Source organism: Ranitomeya variabilis, chromosome 1 (assembly GCF_051348905.1).
Source record: "Ranitomeya variabilis isolate aRanVar5 chromosome 1, aRanVar5.hap1, whole genome shotgun sequence".
Taxonomy (NCBI): Eukaryota; Metazoa; Chordata; class Amphibia; order Anura; family Dendrobatidae; genus Ranitomeya; species Ranitomeya variabilis.
The window spans coordinates 729,105,205-729,130,593 of NC_135232.1; the positions used below are offsets into that span (position 1 = coordinate 729,105,205).

Below are 25,389 nucleotides of genomic sequence, written 5' to 3' on the forward strand. Positions count from 1 at the left end.
GCACATTACACAATAATCCGGTCCTTAACATACCCCCCTGCTTTTGCAGTGAGTCTCCGTGGCAACACGTCCACAGCGTCGCTAACTCCTTCCTCCTATCCCGACGCATTGGATGGGAGGGCGTGGACCAGTGACGTGGAATGGCTCACCAGTACTGACATCACTCCCCCATACATCGATGTGAGCATCATCACACAGGACTATAAATAGACCCAGCATCTATACCCCTCACAGACACATCCCCCAGGAAGAAGCAAAAGTGAAACGCGCGTTGGGGCATTGGACTGCATTACAGGCCTTGTATCAACACACTTGTATTTATCGTATCTGTTGATTATAATTACTCTGCATGTGGTTTTCACTCTCTCATATCACAATACATCTTGCTGCTATAACTACACATGCACTTTACTAGTATTCTGTACTAACAGGCACTGTAGCACACACTGGTGTACTTTAAAATCTAATATGCACTATCCAATATATATTTAATTATGCACTAAGCACTTTTTAGCAATACCAACTAATGCAGTCACCTTTTTATGTGTATTTATACATTAAGTACTTATGCAGCACTATATATGAAATAAAAAACCTGTCATGTGGAGAGACATATTTTTTACTAGCCTATCTGAGCATCAGTGTTTACAGCATTTACCATGTATATTTATTGTGATTATTAATTTATATGATTATTTAATAAAGATCTATTTTTTCTTTTCAATACTTGGTATACACTTCAGATTATTTGTAGGATTATATTGAATTTAGGAAGTGCCACAATTAGCCCTGATTTTTGTTAAATAGTAAAATACTGCCCCTATGTACAAGAATATAACTACTATAATACTGCCCCTATGTACAGGAATATAACTACTATAATACTGTCCCTATGTACAAGAATATAACTACTATAATACTGCCCCATGTACAAGAATATAACTACTATAATACTGCCCCCCTATGTACAAGAATATAACTACTATAATACTGCTCCTATATACAAGAATATAACTACTATAATACTGCCCCTATGTACAAGAATATAACTACTATAATACTGCTCCTATGTACAAGAATATAACTACTATAATACTGCTCCTATGTACAAGAATATAACTACTATAATACTGCTCCTATGTACATTATCATATAACTTAGGAAGCTCCACTTTATACTTTGTTTGGCTAATACTCGGAGTCCTAAGATGGAGAGCTCAAGTGGTCACCTAGATGGATATGTAACACAAAGGATGAGATAATGGAGGAGTGGACTGGTCGGCTCCACCCTTGAGAAAACAGAATCCCTTGGGAAGTGAGTCTCATTGACCTAGAGGACTGTGAGATCACTTTACAGTGGACTGTTGACCAAAACTCTGGGCTCCAGGAGGTCTTTTAACCTCTGCCTTACCCTTCTATTGCTTGGAGGCTTCACGGTGTCAGTCTCATGTTCTCCTTTACTTTCCATTTTCTACATTTATACCTTAATTAGAGAGCAGGAGATAGAGGAGCGACAGTCAAGTGACAGCTGTTCCCTTCCTTGGGATCAGCAGTGATGCCTCTCAGGTGATCTCCTGGGGTGGACGGGCCAGAGGTGGTCAGATAAATATAACAATTTTATAAAATATGTGACAACATAGAGAAAATGTAACTTTTTATTGAAGGGAAGGTTTTTTCAAAGAATTATTGCTGGGGGTTTAAGACTCTTCCAATAAAAAGAACACTCTTGGCTTTAAGATCATACAATGTAAAAATAAAGGGACGGTCATATTTGACTTGAGTGGGAAGCATCATGGGAACTGCCTCAAGTGCTGTGACGCCGGTCGCCTCTGTCCCATACTCATTGACATTGAGCACAGCTTTATGGACAGCCTGCGGAGGTTGAGAAGAAGAAACTTATTATAGTTCAAAAGAAAAGATAAAAAAAGGAACAGCACAAAGGCACACAATAAAAGCCTGGAGCAAGGACTACCAAACAAATGTCCATTTAAGGCTACGTTCACACGGTGCGGTTTTTGGTGCGGATCCGCAGCGGAATTGCAGCTGCGGATCCGCATCCTTTTTCCATGCAGGTTACAGTACAATGTAACCCAATGGAAAACAAAACCCGCTGTGCCGACAATCCTTTTTTTCGCAGGGAAATCCGTGCGGATTTGCCTGCGGAAAAAAGAAGTACCATGTCACTTCTTTCTGCGGATTCCGCTGCGGGTTTCCAGCAGCACCAATAGGAAACTGCAGTTGGAAACCCGCAGTGGAATCCACAGCAGAAAAAGGATCAAAAACCGCAGTGAAAAGAACTGCGGATTTCACTGCGGATTTTGCAAAAAAAGGACCTGAAAAAACCGCAGTGAAAAAAGGATCGTGTGAACGTAGCCTAATAGGTACCGTAAATAGAAAGTAAAAAAGCGTGCAGAACTACAAATATTGCAATAGAAAAAGTGGACTTTTATTTGCCCATGTGGCGTATCAACGTTTCCTTTACTTTTGCAGTATTGGGAGTGCTGCCTGGTTTTTTTTCCATTTTTACTTTCTAGATAGATAGATTTTACCTTAGAAATCTTTACGTTGGCTCCTCCGGTGATACCAGACAGATCAGCATTGTCTGAGAAGACATCTACTACACCCATCTTGCTGAATGTTTCTTTAAGATTGACAGTACCAGTGATGGAGAATTTGGGGAGGTGAAGGTTCATAAACCTAAAATAAAGTAAAATCAAGAACATAAGAACAGACGATATATGACCTGTGGACATCATGTGATAATGTGCAGATGCTTCATAGAGCATGGACCCTTCTGTAATAATACAATCACCCCCAGTCCTCTCTGATACACGTCGCTCCACCTGCCAAACCTTTTAATCTATACATAGATGTCTCCACAATGGGGATCTTGTATGGGGAGGGGGATGGAACACACATTGGGTTATATTTATACTGTTGATAATGAAGTATATTTACAAATTGTCATATGTTCTGTATAGTTTTGTTCTCCAGGGATGAGTCCCACTTTGAAGAAATTTTTTTACTATTTCCTAAGGTGCATGTAAGCATCATTACCTCATTATAGCAGTGTCCCCATATTACTCCATAATGCAAAAGTAGACATAGGACTGAGATTGAGGTATATATTTATATATATTTACCAGAATGACGGAAGCACAAAGAGCAGAAGGAAGGAGAGAGCAGAAAAGAAGCGTTATACACAGGGGCGGACTGGGCCGGGTTGCAGGAATGCATTTGCCCCCCGGGCCGGTCCCTGAGCAGCTACACAGGGCCGCTGGATTACCGGCAGCGATTTTACTACATAGCGCACAAAACTTCCAGCCGGCCCTTTAAATGGTCCTGTATGCGCGTGTTCAGTTGCCCGCACTGACAAGGGCCGTAGCGGCCGGCGTCAGTGCGGGTCGCGGGAGCAATGAGCGTTGAGCACGGCCGCGGTCCTTGTTCCTGCGTGTGCTGAGTGTGCTCGTCTGCTCCAGCTCCTGCTGCCCTTGTCAGCGCGGGAAGCAGGAGACCCCGCGTGCACACGGAGATATTTGAAAAGCTGGCGCGCATAGGGCGCCTCCACCTGTGTCTGACGCTGGCCGGCCTGTACCAGCGTCAGAGAAGACTGCTCTCACCAATGCTGCCTGGGATCCTCTACCGCCGACGCTGGGACCCGATCCACCTCAGCCCTTCATCCTCCCGACCTCCCCCCCATCTCAGGGACCTGGTAAGTCCCAAGATGATTTTTTTAAATGTGTATATACAGCAGTGGCACCTATATAATGTGTAAAGACTGCTATATATACATTATATAGGTGATACTGCTGTACATGATCACTGTATCACCTATACAATGTATATATAGCAGTCTATATACATTATATAAGGAATGCTGCTACTGATGTATATAGATTATATAGGTGACACTGCGGTGTGTGTGTGTGTGTGTGTGTGTGTGTATTTATATACACACACACACACACACACACACCCGTACATATATACACAGCAATATCACCTATATAACGTATATACACATCAGTAGCAGTATTCACTATATAATGTATATAGACTGCTATACATACATACATTATATAGGTGATACAGTGATTATATACAGCAGTATCACCTATATAATGTGTATATATAGCAGTCTATATACATTATATAGGGAATACTGCTACTGATGTGTATATTCGTTATATAGGTGATACTGGTGTGTGTGTACACACACACACACACGTACGTATATACACAGCACTATCACCTATATATAACGTATATACACAGCAGTAGTGATATTGCCTATAGAATGTATATAGACTGCTGTATATACAATATATAAGTGATACTGGCTGCTTCTGTATATATTGATAGTATCACCTATATAATGTATATACAGCAGTCTATATACATTCTATAGGCAGTACTGCTACTGATGTGTATATTCGTTATAGGTAACACTGCGGTGTATGTGTATGTATGTGTATATATATATATATATATATATATATATATATATATATATATATATATATATATATATATATATACACACACACATATATACCCAGCAGTATCACCTATATATAATGTATATATAGTAGCAGTATTTCCTATAGAATGTATATAGACTGCTGTACATACATTATATAGGTGATACTATCATTATATACAGCAGTATCATCTATGTAATGTGTAGACTACTTCATATTCGTTATATAGGTGATACTGCTGTGTATAGTCGCGGTATCTATCTATATAATCGTCTAAGGGTCACTTCCGTCTGTTTGTCAGTCATGGAAATCCCGCGTCGCTGATTGGTTGCGGCCGACCGCGACCAATCATCGACGGGCACAGTCCGGCCACGAATTTGCCCCTCCCTACTCTCCTCCGGTCAGTGCCCCCATTGCGGTTTAGCAGTCTGTTACTGCTGCTATTAACCCTGTGTGACCAACTTTTTACTAGATCTAATGTTAAAAATAATAAAAAAAAATTAAAAATCGTGCTATTCTCACCTTCCGGTGCCTTTCCCACTCCTCGCGACGCTCCGGTCCCAAGAGCGCATTGCGGCAATGACCGGAGATGATATAGCGGTCTCGCGAGACCGCTACATCATCACGTGTTATTGCCGCAATGCATTCTTGGGACTGGAGCGTCACGAGGAGCATCGGTAAAGGCCTGGGCTGGATCCGGGGGCCGCCGGAAGGTGAGTATATAACTATTTTTTATTTTAATTATTTTTTTTTTTTAACAGGAATATAGTCTCACATTGCTATTTACTACGTGGGCTGTGCTATATACTACGTCGGCTGTGCTATATACTACGTGGGCTGTGCTATATACTACGTCGGCTGTGCTATATACTACGTCGGCTGTGCTATATACTACGTCGGCTGTGCTATATACTACGTGGGCAGTGTTATATACTACGTGGGCTGTGCTATATAGTACGTGGCTGTGTTATATACTGCATGGGCTGTGTTATATACTGCGTGGCCTGTGCTATATACTACGTCGGTTGTGCTATATACTACGTCGGCTGTGCTATATACTACGTCGGTTGTGCTATATACTACGTCGGCTGTGCTATATACTACGTGGGCAGTGTTATATACTACGTGGGCTGTGCTATATAGTACGTGGCTGTGTTATATACTGCATGGGCTGTGTTATATACTGCGTGGCCTGTGCTATATACTACGTGGCCTGTGCTATATACTACGTGGCCTGTGTTATATACTACGTGGCCTGTGTTATATACTACGTGGCCTGTGTTATATACTACGTGGCCTGTGTTATATACTACCTGGCCTGTGTTATATACTACGTGGGCTGTGCTATATTTGGGCTGTGCTATATACTACTATACATATTCTAGAATACCCGATGCGTTAGAATCGGGCCACCATCTAGCGTGTGTATATATATATATTATAGTCTAGAGATGTTTATATAGTATGGTGCTGTATATAGTGTAGAATTCACACTATATATACACTGCCACATCTCTACACTATATAATATTTACACCGCTCTATATTCCTTAACACGGTATATAATTTGCAGTGTATATAATAGAATGTAGTATACCGTAAATACTCGTGTATAAGCCGAGTTTTTCAGCATATTTTTTTTTTGTGCTGAAAATGCCCCCCTCGGCTTATACACGAGTCATTGTCTCAGAAAGATGGAGAGGGATCAGCGGGTCACAGAAGCAGTAGCCGGTGGCTGCGGCTAAAGCCTGTGCCGCTGCTAAAGAGAAATGAATATTCACTGCGCTGGCAGTGAATATTCATTTCTCTTACAGCATGCGCACAGCCGCCGGCTTCCAGCACACATCCTATTTACCTTCCTTGCGCGCCCTCGCTGCATCTCATTCCTGAGCCAGCAGCTCTTCAGGCCGAGAGATCATGTATCCTCCGCTCATTAAGGTAATGAGTATTCACCCCTCTCCATTCCCATAGGCGTGGAGTAAATATTCATTACCTTAAAGAGCGGGGGACACGTGATCACCCAGCCACAGGAGCTGCTGGCACCGGAACGAGATGCTGCGAGGGCATGCAGGGAAGATAAGTAGGATTTTTTTTTTGTTTTTTTTATAGGAAAAATGCATACAAGAACAGGGATAAGGAGCCATGCATACAAGGACGAGGATAAGGAGCCATGTATACAAGGATGGGGATAAGGAGCAATGCAGACAAGGATGGGGATAAGGAGCCTTGCATACAAGGACGGGGATAAGGAGCCATGCAGACATGGATGGGGATAAGAAACCATGCAGACAAGGATGGGGATAAGAAGCCATGCATACAAGGATGGGGATAAGGAGCCATGCATATAAGGATGGGGATATGGAGCCATGCATACAAGAATGTGAATAAGGAGCCATGCATTCAAGGATGGGGATAAGGAGCCATGCATATAAGGATGGGGATAAGGAGCCATGCATATAAGGATGGGGATAAGGAGCCATGCATATAAGGATGGGGATAAGGAGCCATGCATATAAGGATGGGGATAAGGAGCCATGCATACAAGGATGAGGATAAGGAGCCATGCAGACAAGGAAGGGGATAAGGAGCCATGGAGTCAGGGATGAGGGAGCCTGATTAATTGTTAGAAAAGTAGCGTACTCTTTATTGGCCTGTGTGGCAGTGTTTCGGATCCATAACTGAACATTTCTCTGATATGGAAGTGAAATGTTGCCACATGGGCTAATAAAGAGTATAACAAAAATTGGTTCCATTTTCTTCCACAAAAGTGGTACAATTTTCTTCCCACTTGCTGTCCGTGTGCAGCCGTTTTTTTCTCAGCAGATGTTGCAGTCCGATACACGGCGAGTCAGACCATTGAGGAGATGGAGAAATGAATTTCTCCGTCTCCTCCACACCTGTGCTGCGAGAACATTGGAGCACTGACACTTGGCTCACACTCGCAGCAGAGCAAGAGCCGGGTATCGTTAGATCACATCCGATTCCATATGCTAGTGTGATTCCACCCTAATGAGCACCTGTATTAAGCCCACGTTCACACGGTCAGTATTTGTTCAGTATTTTAATCAGTATTTGTAAGCCAAAACCAGGAGTGGGACAATCCAGAGGAAAAGTATAAGGCCATGTTCACACTTTGCGGGTTTTACCGCGGATCCGCGGCGATTTTGATGCTGCGGGTCCGCAGCAGTTTCCATTGCGTTTACAGTTACATGTAAACTCTATGGAAACCGCAATCCGCTGTGCACATGCTGCGGGAAAAACCGCGCAGAAACGCAGTGGTTTACATTCCGCAGCATGTCACTTCTTTGCGCAGAATCGCTGCGATTCTGCACACATAGGAATGCATTGATTCGCTTACTTCCCCCATGGGGCTGTGCCCACGATGCGGGAAGTAAGCGGATAATGTGCAGATGGTACCCGGGGTGGAGGAGAGGAGATTCTCCTCCAGGCCTGGGTACCATATTAGTGTAAAAAAAAAAAGAATTAAAATAAAAAATAATGATATACTCACCTCTCAGCGCTGCACGCGGCTGTCCGGTCTCAGGGTTGCTTTGCGAGCAGGACCTGCGGTGACGTCACGAAGGTCCTTCTCGCACAGCATCTTTGGAACCGGACCGCCGTGTGCAGCGCCGAGGAGATCCGGACATCAGAGGGTGAGTATAACCATTTTTTATTATTTTTAACATTACTATTGATGCCGCATATTGCTGCATATGCAGCATCAATAGTATAGGAGTAAAACCCGCAGCGGAAACTGGCAGACAAACCGCGATAAATCTGCAGGGATAACTGCAGCGGTTTTGCCCTGCAGATTTATCAAATCCGCTGCGGGAGAACCCACAGAGCACACCGCAAAGTGTGCACATAGCCTTATAGAAACAAATGCACCACTTCTGCATTTATCACCCACTCCTGGTTTTGGCTACAAATACTGATGTAAAATACTGACCAAATACTGAAAGTGTGAACATGGCCTTTTCTGTATATATACACTGCACAGTACCACTCCACCTGTATATATACACTGCACAGTACCACTCCTCCTGTCCTGTATATATACACTGCACAGTACCACTCATCCTGTCCTGTATATATACACTGCACAACACCACTCCTCCTGTCCTGTATATATACACTGCACAGTACCGTTCCAACTATCCTGTATATATACACTGCACAGTACCACTCCACCTGTATATATACACTGCACAGTACCACTCCTCCTGTCCTGTATGTATACACTGCACAGTACCGTTCCTCCTGTCCTGTATATATACACTGCACAGTACCTCTCCTCCTGTATATATACACTGCACAGTACCACTCCTCCTGTATATATACACTGCACAGTACCACTCCTCCTGTTCTGTATATATACACTGCACAGTACCACTCATCCTGTCCTGTATATATACACTGCACAACACCACTCCTCCTGTCCTGTATATATACACTGCACAGTACCGTTCCAACTGTCCTGTATATATACACTGCACAGTACCACTCCTGTATATATACACTGCACAGTACCACTCCTCCTGTTCTGTATATATACACTGCACAGTACCGTTCCAACTGTCCTGTATATATACACTGCACAGTACCACTCCTGTATATATACACTGCACAGTACCACTCCTCCTGTCCTGTATGTATACACTGCACAGTACCGTTCCAACTGTCCTGTACATATACACTGCACAGTACCACTCCTGTATATATACACTGCACAGTACCACTCCTCCTGTCCTGTATGTATACACTGCACAGTACCACTCCTCCTGTCCTGTATATATACACTGCACAGTACCACTCCTCCTGTCCTGTATATATACACTGCACAGTACCACTCCTGTATATATACACTGCACAGTACCACTCCTCCTGTTCTGTATATATACACTGCACAGTACCGTTCCAACTGTCCTGTATATATACACTGCACAGTACCACTCCTGTATATATACACTGCACAGTACCACTACTCCTGTCCTGTATATATACACTGCACAGTACCACTCCTCCTGTCCTGTATATATACACTGCACAGTACCACTCCTCCTGTCCTGTATGGATACACTGCACAGTACCGTTCCAACTGTCCTGTGTATATACACTGCACAGTACCACTAATCCTGTATATATACACTGCACAGTACCACTCCTGTATATATACACTGCACAGTACCACTCCTCCTGTTCTGTATATATACACTGCACAGTACCACTCCTCCTGTATATATACACTGCACAGTACCACTCCTCCTGTATATATACACTGCACAGTACCACTCCTCCTGTCCTGTATATATACACTGCACAGTACCACTCCTCCTGTCCTGTATATATACACTGCACAGTACCACTCCTGTATATATACACTGCACAGTACCACTACTCCTGTCCTGTATATATACACTGCACAGTACCACTCCTCCTGTCCTGTATATATACACTGCACAGTACCACTCCTCCTGTCCTGTATGGATACACTGCACAGTACCGTTCCAACTGTCCTGTGTATATACACTGCACAGTACCACTAATCCTGTATATATACACTGCACAGTACCACTCCTGTATATATACACTGCACAGTACCACTCCTCCTGTTCTGTATATATACACTGCACAGTACCACTCCTCCTGTATATATACACTGCACAGTACCACTCCTCCTGTATATATACACTGCACAGTACCACTCCTCCTGTCCTGTATATATACACTGCACAGTACCCTCCTCCTGTCCTGTATATATACACTGCACAGTACCACTCCTCCTGTCCTGTATATATACACTGCACAGTACCGCTCCTCCTGCCCTGTATATATACACTGCACAGTACCACTCCTCCTGTCCTGTATATATATACTGCACAGTACCACTCCTCCTGTCCTGTATATATATACACTGCACAGTACCACTCCTCCTGTCCTGTATGTATACACTGCACACTACCGTTCCTCCTGTCCTGTATATACACTGCACAGTACCACTCCTCCTGTCCTGTATATATACACTGCACAGTACCACACATCCTCTCCTGTATATATACACTGCACAGTACCACACATCCTCTCCTGTATATATACACTGCACAGTACAGCTCCTCCTGTCCTGTATATATACACTGCACAGTACCACTTCTCCTGTCCTGTATATATACACTGCACAGTACCACTCCTCCTGTCCTGTATATATACACTGCACAGTACCGCTCCTCCTGTCCTGTATATATACACTGCACAGTACCGCTCCTCCTGTCCTGTATATATACACTGCACAGTACCGCTCCTCCTGTCCTGTATATATACACTGCACAGTACCGCTCCTCCTGTCCTGTATATATACACTGCACAGTACCACTCCTCCTGTCCTGTATATATACACTGCACAGTACCACTCCTCCTGTCCTGTATATATACGCTGGACAGTACCACTCCTCCTGTCCTGTATATATACACTGCACAGTACCACTTCTCCTGTCCTGTATATATACACTGCACAGTACCGCTCCTCCTGTCCTGTATATATACACTGCACAGTACCGCTCCTCCTGTCCTGTATATATACACTGCACAGTACCGCTCCTCCTGTCCTGTATATATACACTACACAGTACCATTCCTCCTGTCCTGTATATATACACTGCACAGTACCACTCCTCCTGTCCTGTATATATATATACACTGCACAGTACCACTCCTCCTGTCCTGTATATATACACTGCACAGTACCGCTCCTCCTGTCCTGTATATATACACTGCACAGTACCGCTCCTCCTGTCCTGTATATATACACTGCACAGTACCGCTCCTCCTGTCCTGTATATATACACTGCACAGTACCGCTCCTCCTGTCCTGTATATATACACTGCACAGTACCGCTCCTCCTGTCCTGTATATATACACTGCACAGTACCGCTCGTCCTGTCCTGTATATATACACTGCACAGTATCACTCCTCCTCTTCTATTGTCAGAGAGGTGACATTGGACTTTGGGAAGGTCAATACTGGTTTATTATTTTCAGGTTTTTTTTATGGGAAAATTAAAAAAAATATTGGAAAACCCATTTAAATGGATATGGGTTTGTTTGGCAGGCAGGTCTGCTTTTTTGTCCCAGTCCGGCCGTGTGTGTGTCTCTTTATACAGTGGAACTGTGGTTGTTTGGTGTGTGACGATATTTATATTTATATTCGCAAGCTTGCAGTAACAAGACCACCTGTTCCCGGTGCCGGTACCAGAAAATCCTCACAGTGCTCATGATATGAGGATTCACACATAGTGTCTGTAGACATGTAGCTTAAGATCCGAAAACCCCTTTAAGGTTGGGTCGCTACTCATGGGCCACTGCTGTGTGCTTGCCCCCCAGGCTAAAATTTGCCAGCCAGCCCCTGGTTATACACCTATAGTGGGTAACCAGGTGATTAAAGACCGTCCTCTATAGCCTCCATAATAGATGACTATGAGTACAACCTCATCTCAGTTATGGATAAGAAAACAAAGCTCTGAAGCTGTTATACAAAAAAAGAAAAATGAATAAATATGATCTATCTGTTATAGGGATAGATAAAATTAATACATAGTATACATGGGCATGGCACCCACAATTTACTGCATTTTTTGGAATTTTATATAAGTCAATACTTCCTCACCTCCTGCGCAATGAATTCTTAAACTTATAAATTGAAATTGTGTTTAAATTCTGTTCCATTTCGGACAACTTCCCCATCTCTGGTAGAATGAGTAAAGCACCAGCATCTCCTTTGTAGGGTATGGAGACCACAGTAGCCTCATCGGTGATGGCCGCCTTGTAAAATCCTGTTCGTCTCATGAACGGCACCTTCACAGTTTTATTCTCACTGACATGAAAATCTCCCTCCTTTGTATGCTCCTTTTCAAATGGATTTTCCCATTTTGCTATAAAGAAACAATAAATAGTAAAAAGAAATTATGGCATTGTATTATGTCTCGAGGGATAATGACTGCGCTGTGACATTATGTTGCCAATACTATTGACACCCAATAATGGCCTAACTGTAGAGTATTGTAAAGCTATACTCATCTGCTTGTGCAGCCATCCATGTCCTACAGAAACCAGGAGGAAAGACCAGTTCCAAGTAAAATCAATGCGTTTTTTTGAAAAATAGATTTTTTTAAAAATACATCCTTGTCATGAAAATATAGAAAGGTGAAGGAGGGAGGAAAAAGGCAATGCAATGCATTTTGAACGCACCTCTGGCGTTCTTTCAAATAAACACATTGGTTTTACCTGGAGCTGGACTTTCCTCTTCTGGGACCTGCAGTTTCTACATCTGGTCAGGACGACACAGAAGCTCCACACACAAACTATGGCAGGTGACCTGGCTTTTCTTTTTTGCAAATCCACATCCTACACCCAAGATAAATATTCTGGTCAGTCATTACTGCTAACAAAAGTCATATTTTAGTAGCTTGCCCCTGACATGTTTTAGAAAATTTCTAAGGCAAGTCTTTAAGGCCCTACTGAGGGTGAAGATAAACAATCTTCAAATTACTGTGTGTTAGGCCATGTGCACACGTTCAGTATTTTTTGCATTTTTTCCGCGTTTTTTCGCTATAAAAACGCGAAAAAAATGCTTACATATGCCTCCCATTATTTTAAGTGTATTCCGCATTTCTTGTGCAAATGTTGCATTTTTTTCCTCGAAAAAATCGCATCGCGGAAAAAAAAGCAACATGTTCATTAAATTTGCGGAATTCAGGGATTCCGCACACCTAGGAATGCATTGATCTGCTTACTTCCTGCACGGGGCTGTGCCCACCATGCGGGAAGTAAGCGGATCATGTGCGGTTGGTACCCAGGGTGGAGGAGAGGAGACTCTCCTCCACGGACTGGGCGCCATATAATTGGTAAAAAAAAAGAATAAAAAAAAAAAATAGTCATATACTCACCTTCGATGGCCCCCGGAGTCTTCCCGCCTCTCAGCGGTGCATGCTGCCGCTTCCATTCCTATAGATGGTGTGTGTGAAGAACCTGCGATGACGTCGCACACACCATCTATAGGTACGGACGCCGTTGAGGAGATCGGCTGTCTGCAGAAGGTGAGTATAACCATTTTTTTATTTTTTTATTATTTTTAACATGATATCTTTTTACTATTAATGCTGCATAAGCAGCATCTATAGTAAAAAGTTGGTCACACTTGTCAAACACTATGTTTGACAAGTGTGACCAACCTGTCAGTCAGTTTTCCAAGCGATGCTACAGATCGCTTGGAAAACTTTAGCATTCTGCAAGCTAATTTTGCTTGCAAAATGCTAAAAAAAAACGGGAAAAAAACGCAAAAAAAAAATGCGGATTTCTTGCAGAAAATTTCCAGTTTTCTTCAGGAAATTTCTGCAAGAAATCGTGACGTGTGCACATACCCTTAAAATGTTACTGATTACCTTTAAAATAAATGTAGTTGATAAGGACAAAGATGGTATCCTTGTCTACACTGTCCAGCAGCTCAGCAATCTTGCCATGTGTGTTTTTCTCCACGTAACTGTTAATTTGATTTTTGGCTTCTTCATTGTTCTTGAAGTCAGTAGAGAATGCCTCAGAGAGGTAGAGCTTCTTGGCCTCATCTAAGAACGTCTGGAGAATCTTGTGTTCCTGGGAGATGAAGAGCGCATTCCCTCCACTGAGCTGCAGCTCCCTGTTCACATCATTCAGGAGAACTAAAAGATGGTGGAAACCTTCATGGATTTCCTGCTCTAGGATCTCAGAAGTGTTGAAACCGATTCCTTCAATAATCTGTGAGTGGGTCTGAGCCTTAGCACCAAGAGACAAGAAAGCAAATGCAGTAGAAACACTGACTGGGGAGAAGACAATGTTCTCAGAAGGATGATCCAGAGCCACCTGCCTATACAGGTCAAAGGAGAATTTGGAATTGTATTGAGCTATCTTATGGCAAGGCATTGACTCGTTATGCTGATGGTGATGCTCTTTGCCATGGTGGTCTCCCTTCTTGTGATGGTCGCCCTTGTGATCATTGTGGTCATCCTTGTCATGATAATCACCCTCATGATGATCGGCCAAAGATAATGTTAAAAGTAGAGCCACTCCCAAAAACAGAAAGACCCTCATATTTCTGCAAGACAAAGAAACATTTCACTGAGACAGATTTTGCCGAATGTAATAAAAAAGTGATGTCATCTATATACTGCCCATAGTTAACCAACTGAAATATGAAACCATGACTGCTCTCATCCAGAAACTGCTTCTTAACTGTCATTTTCATTCATTTCAATGGAAATTGTTGGTTAATTGAACATATCTACAAAAAGAAAAGCACTGATCAAAAAAACATTTTAGATAAAATAATTATTGTAATAACCTATCACGTGGTTCAAAATGCAGATCAATGGCACAATCAGATCAAGTTCATCTGCTGGTAATGGCATTGGGATTCAATAATTAATTGATCTGATTTGTTTAGAATGAAGATTAATTGAAAAAGTAATTGATTGTTTGGGGCGGCATCGTGCCTCAGTGCTCTGCGCTGTTGCTTCACAGTGCTGGGGTCCTAGGTTCACGGAGGAGCAAATTTTCAAGGATTTTGTATGACCTCTCTTTGTTTTGTGTTGGTATCTTCTGGATCCTCACAAACTCCAAAGACATACTGATAAGGAATTTAGATTATGAGCTCAGGGTGTCTGTAAAGTGTTGTGGAATTAAATGTTACTATAAAAGTAACTAAAATGCATAAAAATCTCATGATCGGAAACATCAGAAGACCATTGGTATCACTGACTGTTATTATGGAGTATTCAATATATAGAAAAACAACCCCAACAATGTTTCAAATGTGCAAAAAAAATAAACATTATATAAATCATCTCGGTACTCACAGTATCTCTGGATCCTCCAGACTTTGCAGGTGGCTTCAATGTAACAGATTACTTTTTATAGGACGATTGTGAAAGTTTAATTCTCTAATGATTAACCTGTAACCTGTGCGCTGCAGGATCGTCTGTGCCAAAGTCAATTACAATTATTTGAGTTGTATCAACTTATAATAAACTCTGTGCCCCCCTAATAAGAAATAATAAAAACTGTAAAAATATATATATATTTTTTACAAGTCATTGAAATTTTACTTTTATAAAAAGATTAATACACCAGAGAAAATGAAGTAACTTATCCATCAAGACAATAGTAATTTTTTTCTGACAAATTTTAAAAATTGGCATCAAAAAATTAGAACAAAGTATACACACAAAAGCATAACCAAGATATGGGTGTCAATGTAGTATATGCCACATGTAAGTATTTGGGTTGGGAAGAGATAATATAACATACCATTCAATAAAATATAAATCAGCATTACATTTTATATAAAAAATCCATATATTACTATTTGTATAATACTAATGCAGAATACAGTAGGAGTCAAACTATTTAAATTGCCAGCATCACATAACATATATACCAGTTAAAAAAAGTACCATATAGACACATCAAAAAGACAATTCATTATAACTGCACTAAGAATCCATAGCCATAAGAATTCCTAGAACCCAAATTGCGTATATTGATTCCTAAAATCTCTTACCCATTTATCACCCACATGGACCAAGTATCTAAGCAGCTCCAATGCGCGTTTCATGTGGGCTTCCTCGGGGGGCTCGAGGGGGTGTCTTATAAAAGATGTTTAACCCAAAAATGGCTAATGGGCAAGTACAACGGTTAATATACATTATACAATAAGTGGAGAAAGCTGGAGATCGGAGCATTTATATACAGTGGAGGAAATAAGTATTTGACCCCTTGCTGATTTTGTAAGTTTACCCACTGACAAAGACGTGAACAGTCTATAATTTTAAGGGTAAGTTAATTTTATCATTGAGAGAAAGAATATTAAAAATAAAATCCAGAAAATCACATTAAATAAATTATATAAATGTATTTGCATTTTGCAGTCAGAAATAAGTATTTAATCCCTCTGGCAAACAAGACTTAATACTTGATGGCAAAGCACTTGTTGGCAAGCACAGCAGTCAGATGTTTTTTTGTAGTTGATAATGAGGTTTGCGCACATGTCAGGAGGAATTTGTGATTTTCTGGATTTTATTTTTAATATTCTATCTCTCAATGTTAAAATTAACCTACCCTTAAAATTATAGACTGTTCATATATTTGTCAATGGGCAAACTTAAAAAATCAAATCAGCAAGGGATCAAATACTTATTTCACCCACTGTAGGTTTTGAAATGGGTTTTTATCATTTGGTGCAAACTGTAATAATTAAACAACCATATGCAGCTGATACATTCTGCATAAAAGAAACCCAAGTACTACTCCAGCAATTTTTATTTTATTTCACGGCTGGTATTGTTTCATTAACTTAAGCTACCTATCCTGTACAAATATATAACAACTATATTACTGCCCCTGCATACAGGAATATAACTACTATAGTACTGCTCCTAAGTACAAAAATATAACTCCTATAATACTGCTCCTATGTACAAGAATATAACTACTATAATACTGCCCCTATGTACAAGAATATAACTACTATAATACTGCTCCTATGTACAAGAATATAACTACTATAATATTGCTCCTATACACTAGAATATAACTACTATAATGCTGCTGATATGTACAAGAATATACCTACTATAATACTTCTCCTAAGTACAGGAATATAACTACCATAATACTGCCCCATGTACAAGAATATAACTACTATAATATTGTTCCTATACACTAGAATATAACTACTATAATGCTGCCCCTATGTACAAGAATATAACTACTATTATACTGCTCCTATGTACAAGAATATAACTACTTTAATACTGCCCCTGTGTACAAGAAAACAACTACTATAATACTGCCCCTATGTACAAGAATATAATTACTATAATACTACCACCTATGTACAAAAATATAACTACTATAATATGGCTCCTATGCACAAGAATATAACTATTATATTACTGCCCCTATGTACAGGAATATAACTGCTAGAATACAGCCTCTGTTTCAAGCATATAACTAATATAATACTGCTCCTATGTACAATAATATAATTACTATAATACTGCCCACTATGTACTGGAATATAACTACTATAATACTGCCCCATATGTACAAGAATATAACTAACTACTATAATACTGGATCTCCTCATACCTTTCCAACCGCACATTCAGCGTCTCCCACTCCCACACTACCTGCTCATCCCGCCCTCTCTCTGTTGGAGTCCCCCAATACTCTGTTATAGGACCCCTACTCTTCTCAATCTATAAACTTGGCCTGGGACAACTCATAACGTCCCATGGATTCCAGTGCCTCCTTTATGCTGGTGACACTCAGATCTACCTCTCTGGCCCAGACGTCACCTATCGGCTGTTCAGAATCCCGGAGTGTCTATCAGCCATATCCTCCTTCTTCTCCTATCGCTTCTTCAAACTCAATATAGACAAATCTGAACTCCTCATCTTTCCTCCATCTCACAGATCTTCCTTACCTGATCTATCTATCACAATTAATGACATCACGCTTTCCCCCTTACCGGAAGTCCGCTGCCTTGATTTAACCCTTGACTCTGCCCTGTCCTTCAAACTTCACATCCAAGCTCTTTCCACCTCCTGTCACCTCCAGCTCAAAAATGTCTCTAGAATCCGTCTTTTCCTCAACCCTCAATCTACTAAAATGCTTGTACATGCAACATCCTTTCCTGTGGCCTCCCTGCTAACACTCTCACACCTCTCCAGTCCATCCTTAACTCTGCTGCCTGACTAATTCATCTCTCGCCTTGCTACTCCTCCACTTCTCCCATTGGCAAATCTGTTCACTAGCTCTCATTCCCTCAGCGTATCCAGTTCAAATTACTAATACTGACCTACAAAGCCATCCATAACCTGTCTCCTCCATATAGCTCTGAACTAATGTCCTGATATCTTCCCTCAAGTAATCTCCAGTCCTTCCAAGACCTCCTTCTCTCCTCCACGCTTATTCGCTCCTCACCTAATCGCCTCCAAGACTTCTCCCGAACATCCCCCATCCTCTGAAATTCTGTGCCCCAACACGTCAAACTATCAACCACATTCAGATCCTTCAGACGGAACCTGAAAACCCACCTCTTCAAAAAAGCCTACAGCCTGCAATGACCCTGCTGCCTCCGCACCACTACCAGAGCTACTGCCTCACCAACAGCGGAACTGCTGCAACCCCCAACCTACTGCCTCCTTCCCCACCATCCTGTAGGATGTAAGCCCGCAAGGCAGGGCCGTATTTGCCACTAGGCACTTGAGGGCACGTGCCTAGGGCGGCGGGATGCGGGGGGGACGCACTTGAGCTAGGTTTTTTCTTTTTTTTTTTGTATAAAATTCCGGGGTCAAGTGCCCACCCCCTCCTCCCTCCTTCCCGCCCCCATCCTTCCCTCCTTCCCGCCCCAAACCCTCCCTCCCTCCTTCCCGCCCCAAACCCTCCCTCCCTCCTTCCCGCCCCCCTCCCTGAAGACGTAATACTCACCTTCCTCCAGCGGTGGCTGCAGCTGGGTCTCAGCGCCGGCAGCGCTTCCTGTCTTCAGCGGTTACATGGTACCGCTTATTAAGGTGATGAATATGCGCATATTCATCACCTTAATGAGCGCTACCACGTGTCCGTTTCCGCAGCAGATTTTCCGCAAAGTGTGCACAGCATTTTTTTTTTCTCATTGATTTACATTGTACTGTAAATCAATTGCGGATCTGCAGCGTTTCTGCACTGCAAAAAACGCTGCGGATCCGCAGAGAATCCGCAACGTGTGCACATACCCTTAAAGTGTGCAGTGCATTAGTTGTGAGAATTCAGAAGCCGGCGGTGTCAGGATTCAGCTCTGCAGGTTCCAGTAGTCGTCAGACGGACACTTCACTCATATGCGATTTTCATACTTATGGTCCTGTGACAGCGAGCTTCTCTTCCCGCTTCTCTCAGTTTTTCACTGAACATTGAGAGCATTAGGGAGAGGAGCTCGTGGGCACATGACTGAGTGTGCAAATCGCATATGTCCTTGGCGGAGGGGGGGCACCAAAATGAATTCTTGCCCCTGGTGCCAGAAGCCCTAGATATGCCTCTGCCGGTATGCTACTGCGAGCGGCGATTACCGGGTCCGGTGGAGGGAGGTCTGTGCACAGTGCAGCACAGGCAGTGAGGCAGGGACTGAGGGTGTGCACAGAGAGAATGGAGACCCGGAGACTGCCCGTCCTAGTCTACGCCGTAGCCTGGAGCCTCATTATCATAGGAATATGTCAGTTAATAAATTGTTTTTCTAAAGTTTTATAGTGTAATTTTTAGGTCAGGGAGGGATGGTTATGGATGAGCTAGTAAGGTCTAGGGACAGGTAGTGATGGCTACTTGCAGACATGTGCGCCAATTGCGGTTTTGCACTTGCGGTGATACAAAAAACACTGCTAGCAGTGTTTTTTTCCATTGCTGCAAGTACCGCATTTGCCGGATCGCGGCAAAACCGCAAGTGCCGCACATATCTGCAAGTCCCATAGGGAATGAATGAGGCCGAACACAGTGTTGCCGTAAGTGATCCGTTACGTGGCAGATGCGGAAAAACTGCCGGATCTGCTGCAAAAGGTGACTTTCACATCAGCGATTTTTGCCAAAGTCACTGCCGATAGTGTCATACTCACCAATGGGGGAGGCAGCACTAAAAGTGCCTAGAGCAGCAGAAACTCTAAATACGGCCCTGCCGCAAGGGCAGGGACCTCTCCCCTCTGTATCAGTCTGTCATTGTTAGATTGTTTACTGTAAGTGATATGTGTAATTTTTATGTAACCTCTTCTCATGTACATCACCATGGAATCAATGGTGCTATATAAATAAATAATAATAATACTGCCCTCTATGAACAAGAATATAACTACTCTAATAATGCCCGCTATGTGCAAGAATATAACTACTATAATACTGCCCCTATGTACAAGAACATAAATACTATAATACCGCCATTATGTATAAGAATAAAACTACTATAATATTGCCCCTATGTACAAGAATATAACTACTATAATACAGCCCCTGTGTAAAAGAATATAACTACTATAATACTGCCCCCTATGAGCAAAAATATAACTACTATAATACTGCCCACTCTGAACAAGAATATAGCTACTATAATACTGCCCTTATGTACAAGAATATAACTACCGTACTATAATACTGCCTCTTTGTACAAGAATATACCTAATATAATATTGCCCTTATGTACAAGAATATAACTACTATAATACTGTCCCTATGAACAAGAATATTACTACTATAATACTGCTGCTTTGTACAAGAATATAGCTACTATAATACTGCCCCTATGTACAAGAATATAGCTACTATAATACTGCTCCTATGTACAAGAATATAACTACTATAATGCTGCCCTGATGTACAAGAATATAACTACTATAATACTGCCCCTATGTACAGGAATATAACTACTATAATACTGCTCCTATGTACAAGAATATAACTACTATAATGCTGCCCTGATGTACAAGAATATAACTACTATAATACTGCCCCTATGTACAGGAATATAACTACCATAATACTGTCCCTATGTACAAGAATATTACTACTATATTACTGCATAATCCTACAAATAATGGGAAGTATACACCAAGTATTGAAAAGAAAAAATACATGTCTGACCACTTTTCATTATACGTTGAGATAAATCTCACCTTCTGTTCATTTTTTGTTATTGCTTTTGGTTGCAGTAGGTCAGTTCTCTTTTCTGCTGCAGCCCTCTTGATGCTTCTCTTTGAGTAGCCTCTATCTCTAAATCTTGCTGTAAGAGAACATCATAGGGATATAATCAATGCTTGCCATATTATGGATACCTTGGAATTTAAACCAATACTGAGACATTTTAAACTTGTTCATGACTTCAATGCCAAGCTTTTAAAGGTGACAGGAATTGATACAGTTTTTATTGATTAGAGAGGAGGAAACTGGCGAAAGAGTCTGGCCCAATTAGAGGCTAGATGGATTCTGAAGATAGGCTCTGTCCAGCCTAACAGGTTAAATGAAATTTGAAGTTTTGCCCCTTTTCTTTAACCCCTTTCTGACCTCGGACGGGATAGTACGTCCGAGGTCAGAACCCCCGCTTTGATGCGGGCTCCGGCGGTGAGCCCGCATCAAAGCCAGGACATGTCAGCTGTTTTGAACATCTGACATGTGCCCGCAATTGCGAACCTATTAACTAGTTAAATGTCAAACGCTGACAGCGGCATTTAACTGGCGCTTCTGGCCAGGCGGCCGGAAATGAGCGCATCACTGACCCCCGTCACATGATCGGGGGTCGGTGATGCTTCTGTATAGTAACCATAGAGGTCTTTGAGACCTCTATGGTTACTGATCCCCGGTTACTGAACCTGCATTTCTGCTGTAGCAGAGCCGATCGCGTTGTGCCAGCTTCTAGCCTCCTATGGAGGCTATTGAAGCATGGCAAAAGTAAAAAAAAAAATAAAAAAAATGTGAAAAAAATAAAAAAAATATAAAAGTTTAAATCACCCCCCTTTCGCCCCATTCAAAATAAATCAATAAAAAAAATCAAACCTTCACATATTTGGTATCACTGCTTTCAGAATCGCCCGATCTACCAATAAAAGAAAAGCATTAACCTGATAGCTAAACAGCATAGCGAGAAAAAAATTCGAAATGCCAGAATTACATTTTTTTGGTCGCCCCGACATTGCATTAAAATGCAATAACGGGCGATCAAAAGAACATATCTGCACTGAAATCGTATCATTAAAAACATCAGCTCGGCACGCAAAAAATAAGCCCTCAACAGACCCCAGATCATGAAAAATGGAGACGCTACGGGTATCGGAAAATGGCACAATTTTTTTTTTTTTTAGCAAAGTTTGGAATTTTTTTTCACCACTTAGATAAAAAATAACCTAGTCATGTTAGGTGTCTATGAACTCGTAATGACCTGGAGAATCATAATGGCAGGTCAGTTTTAGCATTTAGTGAACCTAGCAAAAAAGCCAAACAAAAAACAAGTGTTGGACTGCACTTTTTTTTGCAATTTCACCGCACTTGGAATTTTTTTCCTGTTTTCTAGTACATGACATGCTAAAACCAATGATGTTGTTTAAAAGTGCAACTCGTCCCGCAAAAAATAAGCCCTCACATGGCCATATTGACGGAAAAATAAAAAAGTTATGGCTCTGGGAAGGAGGGGAGCGAAAAACGAACACGGAAAAACGGAAAATCCCAAGGTCATAAAGGGGTTAAAATCAATATTTTTAGGTTTTTAGTATGTTGGGTGTTTTTATGTCTTGTTTTTAACCTATATCTTGTTTCTTTATCTAGTAACATTCCCTTTTTGAATTGATTCTTACCATTCTTGGATGGTTCGGAAGGCAGCTTGGACTTGGATACGGGAGAGGTGCGCTGGCTGGTGCTTATGTGCGGTCTTTGTATGTTGTTTGATTGCCAACTATTTGATGACAGATTACCTATGGAATAGAAAGGAAAAGAAATGGAAGAATTTGAATGACATCTTCAGTAATATTCACATTTTCCAACGTGCAATTTTTTTATATTTGCAGGCAATAATTAAAAAAAAAATGTTTTGTATATATATTATTTTTTAATGCAAGATATTTATATGTAACATACTCTTAGTAGATAATAAACTATCATTCACAACTGTCACTTTTCATTCTTTTTTGCACTCTTAATTTGTATTGTGGTTGTCACCTCACCATACTATTGGATCAAGGAAATCACTATACTTCACTGCTAAAAACACAAATACAATGTCTATAATGATATAAATTTGTATTGTCGCTCAATGATAGTAAGTCACCGCACATACTTTATTCTTGAATACTGCTATTCTCTTGGTTGAGATGTTAGTCTGGCCAATACATTATATATTTGTACATTTGTTTCATCTTCAACATGTTTTCATTTTATATCTCGCAGCATACTAACTCTCCAACGCATGAAGATAGAAACTCCCTCGACTTGGTCTTCTCCCTGCTTTGCTCAGTGGACAATTTCACAAACTCCCCTCTCCCACTCTCTGACCACAACCTTCTTTCATTCTCTATCAAGAACTACCATCCCGCTCAGGTCACCCCCACTTTCCACATTTATAGAATCATACAGGCCATTAACAGCCAGAAACTTATGAAGAACTTGCAGTCCTCATTGGCCCATATCTCCTCCATCTCATGTCCTGATTCTGCACTGAAGCTTTACAATGAAACCCTGCAAAGTGCCCTAGATGAAATTGCACCTCCTATGCATAGAACAACTCAGCACAGATGGTGACAACTGTGGCACACACACTGCAAACATGTTTCTTGCAGTGGTGCTCCAGGTGCGCCGAACGTCTGTGGAGAAAATCTAATCTACCTGAAGATTTCATCCATTATAAGTTCATGCATGAAACATACAACTTTGCCCTTCACCTCTCCAAACAAACCTATTTCAACACCCTCATCACCTCACTGTCCAATAGCCCTAAACGTCTCTTTGACACTTTTCATTCCGCGGATCTCCGTGCTGACGATCTGGCCAATTACTTCAAAGAAAAAATTGACCACATCCGGCAGGAAATTATCTGCCAATCCCTTCATACCATGCACTGCCCTCCCTTCCCCACTGCATCTAGTTCACTCTCTGACTTTGAACCAGTTACAGAAGAAAAAGTAATCAGGCTCCTTGCATCTTCTTGCTCAACCACTTGCACCAGTGACCAGATTCCGTCACATCTCCTCCAGTCCCTTTCCCCGGCTGTCACTTCTCAATAACAAAAATATTCAACCTCTCTCTCTCTTCCGGTATCTTTCCCTCCTCATTTAAGCATGCCATCATACATCTATTACTTAAAAAACATCCCTCGACCAAAACTGTGCCACTAACTATAGACCTGTCTCTAATCTTCCCTTCATCTCTAAACTCCTCGAACGCCTGGTCCACTCCCGTCTTATCCCCTATCGCTCAGATAACTCTCTTCTCGACCCTCTTTAATCTGCCCTCACTAATGTCTCTAATGATCTACTAACAGCTAAATCTAATGGTCACTACTCCATGCTAATTCTCCTGGATCTCTCTGCAGCATTTGATACTGTGGATCATCAGCTCCTCCTCACTATGCTACACTCCATCGGCCTCAAGGACACCGTTCTCTCCTGGTTCTCCTCCTATCTCTCTGACCGCTCCTTCACTGTATCTTTTGCTGGTTCCTCCTCCTCTCATCTTACTGTTGGGGTTCCTCAAGGATCAGTCCTAGGCCCCCTCATCTTCTCTTTGTATACTGCCCTTATTGGACAATCAATAGATTTGGTTTCCTGTACCATCTCTATGCTGATGCCTTCCAATTATACACATCTCCTGATATCATGCCTGCCTTTTTAGAAAACACCAGTGATTGTCTTAAGGTACCTTCACATTAAGCGACCCTGCAGCGATAGCGACAACGATGCCGATCGCTGCAGCGTCGCTGTTTGGTCTCTGGAGAGCTGTCACACAGACCGCTCTCCAGCGACCAACGATGCCGAGGTCCCCGGGTAACCAGGGTAAACATCGGGTTACTAAGCGCAGGGCCGCGCTTAGTAACCCGATGTTTACCCTGGTTACCAGCGTAAAATGTAAAAAAAACAAACAGTACATACTTACATTCGCGTCCCCCGGCGTCCGCTTCCTGCACTGACTGAGCGCCGGCCCTAACAGCAGAGCGGTGACGTCACCGCTGTGCTGTACTTTCACTTTCACTTTACGGCGCTCAGTCAGTGTGGGAAGCGGACGCCGGGGGACGCGAATGTAAGTATGTACTGTTTGGTTTTTTTACATTTTACACTGGTAACCAGGGTAAACATCGGGTTACTAAGCGCGGCCCTGCGCTTAGTAA

General features: G+C 41.9%; 1 protein-coding gene across 2 annotated transcripts; it reads right to left on the reverse strand.

Annotated features, from left to right (window-relative positions):
- Nucleotides 1-1,621: 1,621 nt before the first annotated feature.
- On the reverse strand, nucleotides 1,622-25,169 carry LOC143781774 (alpha-1-antitrypsin-like). 2 transcript variants are annotated; one of them, XM_077268609.1, is made up of 8 exons: nucleotides 25,154-25,169; nucleotides 22,868-22,984; nucleotides 21,197-21,303; nucleotides 15,362-15,483; nucleotides 13,916-14,601; nucleotides 12,142-12,406; nucleotides 2,549-2,696; nucleotides 1,622-1,871 (listed from the first exon to the last, which is right to left on the reverse strand). In XM_077268609.1, the coding sequence occupies exons 5-8, from the start codon at nucleotides 14,595-14,597 to the stop codon at nucleotides 1,683-1,685; spliced, it is 1,284 nt and encodes a 427-aa protein (XP_077124724.1). In that variant the 5' UTR covers nucleotides 14,598-14,601; nucleotides 15,362-15,483; nucleotides 21,197-21,303; nucleotides 22,868-22,984; nucleotides 25,154-25,169; the 3' UTR covers nucleotides 1,622-1,682. The 2 variants fall into 2 exon arrangements, with proteins under 2 accessions (XP_077124724.1, XP_077124716.1); XM_077268601.1 differs by lacking the exons at nucleotides 21,197-21,303; nucleotides 22,868-22,984; nucleotides 25,154-25,169 and having other exon boundaries at nucleotides 15,362-15,501.
- Between the last annotated feature and the right edge of the window lie 220 nt (nucleotides 25,170-25,389).